Genomic DNA, 10862 nt, shown 5'->3' on the forward strand with positions numbered 1-10862 from the left:
AAATGAATAAATATATGTAGATACATATATATATATATATATATATATATATATATATATATAGGGAGAGAGAGACAGAGAGAGACAGAGAGAGACAGAGAGATTTGTTTGAAATCGTACTGGTGAGAAAACAAAAGTCTTAAGTTTTGATTGAATGGAAAAGGTGCCCAAAGTATCACTTGTGATAGTGAGCCTCATCAAGCCAGGCGCTCTGGGAATTTTGCTGGCAAACCCTGCGTTACAGTTACCTAATCAAGTCAAATCTGGAGTTTTTGGGGGCGCTGAGGGAAATGCTTTTAGTTGTGCCATTATTGAAAAACCAAACAAAAACAAAAAAAACTTTAGGGGATATCTGCTTTTCTTACCAAAATCCTGCCAGTAACCTGACTCACTTCCAAAGTCTTGTGACATGAAACTTCTTTTGCAACTTGCATGTGCAAACTGCACAAATCAACAAATGCAACTTTAATATAACAGTAACATACGTCCAGACATCAAAATAATTAAATTTCTTCTCTAAGTTTTATGCAATGTTTGAAGATTGTTATGCAAGATTTAAGTTTTTCTGCATGAATCTCAGGGCTGTTTTGATTCAGGTCTAATACATTATTAATATACTTCAGGTCTTCAGGGTGAAGAACGTAAACATTTTGCATTTGTGGTTTCAAAAATAAAACTGTGACATACATCCTGCATAATTGTCTTTTTCACTAAGTCAGCACTGAGGTGTGATGCAGCCCCTCCGAAACTCTTCAGTCTGAGAGTCGAACACCAGCCAAGCAGCATGGAGATCACAGCTCTGTGCACAATTATGGGTGAGTACTAGAATGTGTCAAGTCTCCAGTGAGTCTGTGTGTGGGCTTTAGCTTTTGGCTTTAATGAACAGATGGATTAATAGTTCAGCCTTTGATCTTTTCATAACATTAAAGAGAAATTAAGTTTTTGTATTTCACATGAATTCAAACATACTTTACAATAAACTGCAAGCTTTGTGATTATTTGATATTACAAGGTAATTGTTACTTTATAATTGTTAAACCATCTTGCAAAACTGAGCAACTTTTACAAGCAAAAAGTTGCCTCATTGTTGCTAAACTTCTTACATTTTATTGCTATATGTGTTCAGTTTACAGCTTCAGTATTTTAATGTAGTTTCTAACTACAGAAGTTTTGCTTCATATTTTATTAATTTGAGTTAATTTACCTATGAAGTTGTTTTTAGATAATGAAGTGAAATTAAGCGAATGCTAATTAATTATTGATGTGCTCATGAGGTAAATAATACAATAGACATAGACAAAATAAAAAGAATTGCAGCTGAGCATTTAATTAGGGCATAAAACCGTATTTGCACTCTGACATCCTGATACAGATCACATATTCACCCATAAAGTGCATCGTTCAAAAACCCCACATGTGTTTCATATGAAACCTTGTAACAGGAGATGCAGATGTATCTGTTTTGTGGGTAATATGTGAAGCTTTCATTACATATGTCACGTAACAGAGCTGCAAAGAGGAGACAAATGGTGTCAGTTGTGTTTCTTTTGATTTTACAGTGCATTGTTGTTTCATGAAACAGCAACTGGTGGAAACCATTTAGCATTATTAATTGCAAATACTCTACACTCATTTGGTTTCCGTTCACCAACGACAATGGAGGGAAGCACCTTCTCATCAGTGTTTGGTAGAGAATTTTCACAGAACAGATGCTACAGCAGCTTCAAGAGCAGCTAGACTCAGTTTTAGGTGGTGGTGGCTACCTTATAGCTCAAACCTTATATCTGTTATTGTAAAAGTATTTAGTTGTTTTTCACCTTTCTGTTTGTTGTTTCTTTCTCTGTTTCTTTCAGCCACTTTGAGTATCTTTCCCAACAGATCTCAGTTCTTCAGGTACGAGTCTGTTACACTGAGCTGTGGAGAGCTTAAAAACTCTAACTGGACAATAAAGAGAAACACGTCAACAAAAACAAATGAAGAGTGTTCCAAACACTGGGGTGCAAAAAATGAATCAAACTGCTTCCTTCAAGATGCTTACCCATCAGACAGTGGATTGTACTGGTGTGACTATGGAGCTGGAGCCTGCAGTGAAGCTGTCAACATCACTGTGACTGGTGAGTTTAAGTACTAAATTGAAGAGGCTGTCATTTGGATTTAAAAGCCAGATTACAGATAGTTCTCATTGCAGAGTTTTGACTGAAATATGACACCAACATGCGGGTGGGATGTTCAGCAGGTTTATGAAGTTTAGCATATTAAAATAGTGAAAAATTTCTAATTAGAATTAAGCACCAATCAACACAGATTTGGACCTAACAGAAAATGTCACCGAGTGGACTGAGGGCATTTAAATTAATGCATCAAATTTCAGGGAAATCCAACCACTAACCGTTATAGTGGGTCACTTTATGTTAATGTTGTGTTATTACAGACTGATAACGTGATATTAAATATTAAATATGCACCATGAGAATCCTGACATGAGGATTTGTTGAAACAGCTACAAACCTCATTTATGTTTTCCAGCCAAATGACTTCTTATCCATTGTCTGATATTAATACTGACTGTGGCCTCCTGATAGCAAACAAGCAGATTCAAAAACAGACTTTTGCTAAAATACAGAAAAGAGCATTATTATTGTTTTACTTCTTTAAATATCTAATATGAAGCGAGAACCTGCACCCTGTTAGCTTAACATAAATCGTTTAGTTCAAAATAAACAAAAACTTGTATCATGGGGTACAAGCATGCTAACCAGAGGGTGCAGTTCTGGAGTAACTAGGAGAAACATGTAAAGGGTAACTCAACACCTGCAGTTAGCTAAAGAAATTAGCAGAAAATCTAATGGCTGACTCTAATGGGTTTGGATTAAAGTACTGCAATAAGGGTCATTTAGATATTAGTGCATGGACAAAGCTTATTCCAAGCATGGCTAACAGTTAAAGCTTTTAGTTAATATCATAGCTTCGCATAATCAATAATTAGATGAAATGCTGGAGCTAGCTAAAATTATGAACAAAAAGTTATAAATTATTGACCTAAAAGTATGCCCTGCCAGTTAAAATGTTTGGATAAAAATGCAAATTAATATTTAGAACTAAAAATCTAGCTCGGTAAACAAAAAGGATACATTAGTGAAATTTATCGCTACGTGTAATGAAATGAAAAGCTGTTAAATGCAGTAGTAACTTAAAATGGCATCTGAATGGCTGAAATAGCTGAATTCATTCAAACATGCCAGATGTTGAGGAGGAAGTTTTTTTCCATTTTGAGCTTATCTGATCTGGACTATGTCTTGGTTTAAGGAAGAAGGATAGTTTGGATTGACTATGTTTGATTTCAGTTTTTTTTTTTAACTGAAGCTTTGAGCCACATTAAAACCAACTAATTGATCATTTCTGTCATGCTGTTGTTCAGGAGGCTCTGTGATCCTGGAGAGTCCAGTCCATCCTCTGCAGGAGGGCGATGCTGCAACTCTGCGCTGCATGGATAAAAATACTTCTTTTATCCCAGCTGAATTTTATAAAGATGGCCTCCTCATCAGGAACAGCTCTACAGGAATCATGACCATCCTCAAAGTTTCAAAGTCTGATGAAGGTTTCTACAAGTGTACCATCTCTGGTAGCGGAGAATCACCGGACAGCTGGCTGTCTGTCAAAGGTGAGAGGACTGAAAAGTAAAAAGGAAACAAACGTTTTCACACAGTAGATATAACTTCTGTTTCCACATTTGTTGGTGCTTTTATTTGAGTATGCACAGAGATCACAGTCTACCAACGCGATAGCCCAAACTTGTTGTTGCGTTTGCATCAAGAACAAACTGTGGTTTCTGTTTTCTATTGTGTTTAAGCTGGGCGACCCAAATCTTTTCACTCCCCTCCTATGTATGTTGTGCTTCCTGTGGTGGGTGTCTGCCTCTCGCTGGCTGTGGTGTTGGTTGTGCTGGTGCTGCTGTTCTGCCTCTGGAGGAACCACAAAGGTCAGTCTGTTTTTGAAGTATATCTGTTAGCCACAGCTTTGCACTTACAGTCATATTCTTTAGTTACTGTAAACACACAGTTTATATCATTCAATTTCTCATACAGAATCCCGGCGCTAAAATCCAAAAGTGCACTGCTGGTTAGAGTGCCCTAAGTTTCCAATAAATTAAGGTAATTTACTTTATGAAACTATGTACATATTAAGATTATATTATAAGTTTCAAAGAGATTAACTGTTAGTTTTTCAGCGTGGCGATAAAGAGTAAGTTTATCTGTTGTTCTTTCAGCTGTCACAGCAGCAGAACCGCGTACTTGATTTAGTCGATTATTTTCCCCTGGATGGCATTTCTGGGAGGGTTGTGCCACATCAGATAACACCATGCAGTTTCAAAAAGTCAGATTATGCAAATTTCCAGAAGAAAATTATATGTGCGTAGTCATCGCATGCAAGTATCAGCGCATCCCTGCAAACTGAACCTTTGTGGCTCTTTATTTAGTAAAATGAGAATATTGAAACTTAAAAAGTGATCGGACGTAAACAGTGTCTTTGATGCCTTTTTTAAATCTTGGTGCTAGCTTTTACACTCTTAAGCTTAACAACCAATAAAACATCTTAAAAATTATGATACAGTCTAAACAAAGGTGACTGAGAGCGTCATTTCCCGCATAGTTTCTATTCATTTCTAGCCGACCAATTAACTTTGCCTTTCAAAAGATAAAAGAACAATCTTTCAGGTTTTAGATCCTCCCAAATTTATTTTTGAACTTAAAAAAAGAAGACATCTTTTGCTCACAATATAAATATAAATGCACATTTTAAAAATGTGATTAAATCAATTTAAAATGATGATTTAATATTTCTCATGTGTACTGTTTATATACACTTAACGAACACTTTCTTAGAAGGGCTGTAATGAAACTGGGCTAGTCATTGGACTATTTTTGATTTTGCTGAGTGTTGATATGATTCTTAGTTATTATTTTCCACATCAAAAATGTGTTTTGCTGCATTTCGTTGTGGTTATTTTGCAAAAGCCATGTACTTTCACTTTGTTCATATCTTCCCCTTTCTGATTGAAGATTTTGGGTCAATTGTTGGCACCAGACATGGTTTTAACACAGGCCGGTACATACATGAGCTGATATACTTAAAACACAGTGGTGCGACTAATGTAAAAAAGTATGAGTGCATCGTGTCTTACATATTCTTCTGTGTTATCAGCTGTTCGATCTCCTTGGTATGTCTTTGTGTTTCATGAGCTCACTGCAGATCTGATCTCTGTTCAGTCACTATTTGTATGATGAAAGTGTCGAAACTCGCTGCACAGAAACCGTTTATGTTGTATTTGTTTGATTTGGGTCAAAACAGAGGGCCTGTGTGAAAAAACACAATCAGAAAGTAATCGGGTCGTTGTTGGTTCTGGTGTGTTTAGACATAACTGTAAGACCAAAAATAATACTGGTAGTATTAAACTATGAAACTATCAAACCCTCCCCCACACTTTTACAGGTTTATGTAAAGACTGCACATGTTCTCCCTGTGTGGGTTTCTTTCGGGTAGTCCAGCTTCCTGCTCACACTGCAAGCCTTAACTGAACTTCCTCGTCTGTATCTGCAGGAGTTTATGCATCGCTGAGAGCTCATTGTTGGGAGACAGCATAAAAAAGCAGCAGATGTTTCCTGGTAAAACAGAGAGTGTCATGTAAAAGCAGGTCACTGAAGACAAAACACCTGGAAGAGCGCTACAGCTTTAAGAATCTAATTTTGATGAATCAACAGCAGGATTTACGTTACAAATGGTTTTCTGTGATGTTCTCTCTTTACTAAGCTGACCTATATTTAGTGATTTAACCGAACAAACTATATAAATGAGATCGATTACATGTAGCAGAGAGCTATATGTTTAACTTTTTACATGGTTGTTTTATGGTCGAAAATCATATTTCCAAACAGATGTTTAACAGTGAGAAGTGTTGTGCTGCAGGTGAAACTGACCCTGATGTTTCCTACACTGATGTCACCATCGTACCGGAAGTGCAGCCAAAGAGTGACAAAGGTAAAAACACATGCAGAGCTCTTTTCCCACACGTACACAAGAGCCTGAGGCATATGTATGTTATTTATATTACCTCAGTTTTTCCCTTTTGTGGAAAGTTATAAAGACTTTATTTGTGCTATGTTATCTGGTCATGAGTGAAACTTCTTTTATCTTTGAGTCAAGTGTAAACGTCTGCATGAAACTACGACCTCATTGTTTAATGACACGAGTATCAGTCGTTATCAAGGAAGCACACGAACAAGTTTCATTTTGTTAATGATTTATAGAGTCAGTGGAGTATCAGCACATAATAAGATACAAACGATAACTAAACATAGAAAGAAACAAATACAGGTGGGTGGCTCACAGGGGGTTCAGAGAGTTCTAAAAATGTGGTTTCACTTGTGGTCGGGGGGATAAAAACCAGACAGAGAGCACCCATGAGTAATAAAAATATCATCAAAATCTGTTGTGTTCCCAGATTGTTGCGTTTAATGACTTTTGGTTTCTATTTAAATGTTACTATGTTTAGTTTCTCCGGGTTTACTTCTGCCTGGTCTATGGGCATTGCTCATTACATTCTCCTATGCTCCTCTCGTCGCATCTTAGTCCCCCCTACCATGAGGAGAGACTACTCATATTTGATATTTAGGGCCCCAATTTAAAGTCACAATATGACACAGTGTGGCAAGATAGTATACAGTGCTGTGCAAAAGTCCTGAGCTAACCTAATTTTTTTATATTTGGTTTCCAAGGGGTCAGACTTCCCTGTAATCTTTCTCAAAGTGGTCTTGAGCAGTAGTTACCCAGGCTTTCTGAACGTCTTTCAAATATTTCTTTTGGACACTGGCTGCTTTTTCACTCTTTTTAATTTTTTTTATTTATTTTAATTTTTTTAGGGGAATGTGTTTTTTATTTGTTAAGCTACTTAACTCAACTATTAATCACTGAAGTATAAGGAACCTAACCCACTGATGTGTCAACACATAACAAAGGATTAGCAAAGAACACATTTTTAATTGCATCTTTGTTGCACATAAATATTCCCATTTTGTCATCAGATTCTACAAAAATGCCAAAGATAACACAGTTTGAGAAACACAGCATTTTTGCACCAACACGATGCTTCCCAAAGAACCATTAGCCGAAAATCTTGGAAATCTCTGCACATTTACTGATGCCTCATCAGAATTGGTGTTAAGTGGTAGGGCTGCCATCAAGAACCCATTCTTAAGGTAGGAAAACAGGAAGTGATAGAGTGAATCCCAAATTAAAATATTTGGTTCAAACTGTCATCAGTATGTACAGTGGAGGTCGTGAGAGAGGTACAGTGAGTGTCTACAGCCACCTGTAAAGCTTCCTCATGGTTTTTCATTTCACTTCAGCCAGTGTTTTGGAGATCTTGTCAAAACTGCTGAAATTATGAATACAGAAAAAATACCATCAGGTTTTGATCCACAACATCTGAAAAGCATCTCAAAGGCAGCAACTTCATTTTTCAGCATGGCAATGATCCCAAACACTGACAATGCATTAGAAACAGAGTGTTAGAAAAACACACAAAGAAACACTGTCAGTCATGGACTCGCCTCCCTGAGCCCAGGCCTCAACATTGTTGAAGTACGGGATCATATAAAGGTAGACAACATCTAAAGAAGAGCTTTGAATGTCCTTCAAGAAGCCCGGAGAACTATTCCTGAAGATGACGTAAAGAAACAAGAACGCTGCAGAGTTCAGGCTGTGTTGAGGAATAACACAACCTTCAACTGTGTAAGACCTGTACAAGCTTTCATTGCCTAATATACTGTGATTCTATGTTTGCACGTTTCACTGCATCATTGCGTCCATTTTCCATATAAGACAGGCTGAACTCTGTCCTCTCTCCTTTAAATGCATTTTAGGGATTTTTCACATGGAGTACTAACTTTACTTTCTGGTCATTGCTCAGCCTCCCTCAGCGCCTTGCATTTGGTTCCTCTACCAGGCCATGACGTGTCTTAGTGACAGAAACAGAGAAAAGTGGCTTATAAATGACTGCTGTGTCCTGTACCATCACAGAGATTCTTTTAAATGTAAAGACTTACTGCATTTCCTATTATTGGTACACAAAGATCTTCCTTAATAATAATGTTAAAAATGTTTTAGCATCAAAATGTATGCAGTGCTTACGGTAAAAGTATTCATTATAAAGAATTGCCCATTACTACAAGTGAGTACTGATTCACTGCAACACTTCAGCGCTGAATGTAGAGGCAGTCATATTTTAAGGGGGCGGGGACACCCCCTTCATACTGTGTGAGAGTCACTGAAAAATGAAGCGTGAAACAAAGAAAGCCCACACATCTGTTCCCTGCCTGGTGTCACTGTAAGTAGATGTTTTAAAAATGTATAGCATGTGATGAAGTGTAGTTGAACTTTAATGTCTGCATGTTGTTAGTAGTTTAACAGTTTGCATCTTTGTGTCTTTAGCAGAAACAGATTCTGAAGCAACTTTCTATTCAACAATCAAACCAGCAGCCAGCTGAGCGGAGACATCAGAGTCTGTGCTGGGATCTATTTTTGTTTCGTCTTCATGTATAAAAACTGTAAATGTAAACTGAGCCGAGTCCTGCTGCAGCTGAAGACCCGCTTGTTTTGCATGCACTGCTGTAAAATCATAGACTTTTGTTCTTAAACTATTTATTGTTTATTCTTTTTGTCATTTTTTTGCTTGTGATTTTTTTAAATTAATTTTTTATATAACTCATGAATAACAAACAAACACTTCCAGCTTGGCAGTTGAAGAAGTGAATGAGAGAGTGCTCAGTTTCTGTTTTTCAGCGGTGTATTGAGTAACCTGTTCTACTGCTATGAATGAAGCTCGGAAAGTAGAAAACTGGAAAATGTACTCCAGAATTACCCGACTGAGCCAGTCCCTTGCAATTTCTCATTACAGTTTCTGCTTTCACGTGTACAAGTGAAACTTCCTTAATATGTTTATTATGTGTGGATCTGTTTATAGAAACTGAGCAGACAGGGACTTCCCACTAATTTACTCATGATTAGCTCACTTCCTGTTCCTTCTTCCCACTGTATCTGATTTCATTCAGATACTCAGAGCTCATCAACAGATCCTGTCAGGCTCTAATTTTAATCAGGTTTTTAGAAATGTGGTTTTCATTTAATCATTGTTTCAACTGCATTTAAAACTTCTTCAATTTTACCATTTATATCTTTAAATCACTGAATTTATGCTTTGTACTTTCCCGCAAACACTGACTCATCCACTTGTTTGCCCCAGGCTTCTCCATGTGAGAGGAAACTCAATCCACGTGTCCTAGAACTATCTTGTCATCATACTAATGAAAGCAAGTCATGACAAAGCTGTTTTTCTATTGCATTGTTTCCAGTTTTTTCAGGTGCCAAGCTTCTGTTGTTTTATTATTTAACCCTGAGTCTGTCATATGATAGTCAGGTGAATATAAGTTTCTTGTACTTTCCCTGTAGCTCACTGCAGCCCTCAAAGATGATGAATTATTTTGTCATAAAGTTGTTTAATATTTACTTTAAAAAGAGCAAATCTGTGGTCTAAATAAATAAGATATGTAAATATAAATGTTGTCCTCCCATTTTAATTTGGTGGTCTGTCAGAGCAAAGAACCAGTTTACTGAATGAAAGTGCAAACACAGTTTCAGTCTGAAACCTCAGCTTGTGCGACATTTTAAGACAAAAACAAAACAAATATTTAAAAACTATTTCTTGCTTGACTCTAATGTCATGTGATTAAAAACTAACACAGTACAAGATTTAATTATAAGTTCATTTATTTACATTAAAAGGCGAGCTCTGCAACCTCACATCTATTGAGGTCATTTCTAAGAGTCGCATTGATTTTGACAGTATAAAGTCACCATTCGCGCCCACGTCTGAAGTATTTTTTCTAGTAAAAGATAAAAGGCTGAGACGGCAGGAGACTTTAATGAGGCACAAGCTGGCTTCACTTTTTAATTTTAATTTTTAAATTTTATTTTTACATCCAAATCACAGCAACAGCAGTTGCTTTAATGTGCTTTATACTGTAAGGTAAAGACTCTACAATAATACAAAAAAAAAAAAAAACTTTTCAGGTGAAACTACAATCTGTGAAATCTTCACCTATAATCATCGTTTCACAGTGTGGCACCATTCTGAAATGGAAAATGACTCTAATTCAATTCAATTCAATTTTATTTTTATAACGCCAAATCACAACAACAGTCTCCTCAAGGCGCTTTATATTGTACAGTAGATCGTACAATATACAGAGAGAACCAGGCTCAGGGAGGGGCGGCCATCTGCTGCGACCGGTTGGGGTGAGAGAAGGAAGACAGGATAAAAGACGTGCTGTGGAAGAGAGACAGAGGTTAATAACAGATATGATTCAATGCAGAGAGGTCTGTTAATACATAGTGAGTGAGAAAGGTGACTGGAAAGGAAAAACTCAATGCATCATGGGAATCCCCCAGCAGCCTACACCTACTGCAGCATAACTAAGGGAGGATTCAGGGTCACCTGGTCCAGCCCTAACTATATGCTTTAGCAAAAAGTAAAGTTTTAAGCCTAATCTTGAAAGTAGAGATAGTGTCTGTCTCCCGAATCCAAACTGGAAGCTGGTTCCACAGAAGAGGGGCCTGAAAACTGAAGGCTCTCCCTCCCATTCTACTTTTAAATACTCTAGGAACAACAAGTAGGCCTGCAGAGCGAGAGCGAAGTGCTCTAATAGGGTGATATGGTACTACAAGGTTATTAAGATAAGATGGGGCCTGATTATTTAAGACCTTGTATGTGAGGAGCAGGATTTTGAATTCAATTCTGGATTTAACAG

The 10862-nt window shown here is 37.1% G+C and overlaps 1 protein-coding gene across 6 annotated transcripts; it reads left to right on the forward strand.

Moving 5' to 3' along the window:
* The first annotated feature begins 215 nt into the window (after nucleotides 1-215).
* On the forward strand, nucleotides 216-9808 carry LOC121812630 (low affinity immunoglobulin gamma Fc region receptor III-like). Of its 6 annotated transcripts, none has more exons than XM_042215333.1 (6): nucleotides 216-815; nucleotides 1854-2114; nucleotides 3419-3661; nucleotides 3969-3979; nucleotides 5965-6036; nucleotides 8491-9808. In XM_042215333.1, exons 1-6 carry the CDS (start codon nucleotides 785-787, stop codon nucleotides 8596-8598), a joined length of 726 nt encoding a protein of 241 aa, XP_042071267.1. In that variant the 5' UTR covers nucleotides 216-784; the 3' UTR covers nucleotides 8599-9808. The 6 variants fall into 6 exon arrangements, 5 of the variants coding, with proteins under 5 accessions (XP_042071267.1, XP_042071266.1, XP_042071263.1 ...); XM_042215332.1 differs by having other exon boundaries at nucleotides 218-815; nucleotides 8488-9804; XM_042215331.1 differs by having other exon boundaries at nucleotides 628-815; nucleotides 3851-3979; nucleotides 8491-9777.
* The last annotated feature ends 1054 nt before the right edge of the window (nucleotides 9809-10862 follow it).

This window comes from Haplochromis burtoni, unplaced genomic scaffold (genome assembly GCF_018398535.1).
Source record: "Haplochromis burtoni strain Fernald_Lab_line unplaced genomic scaffold, NCSU_Asbu1 Contig_696, whole genome shotgun sequence".
Taxonomy (NCBI): Eukaryota; Metazoa; Chordata; class Actinopteri; order Cichliformes; family Cichlidae; genus Haplochromis; species Haplochromis burtoni.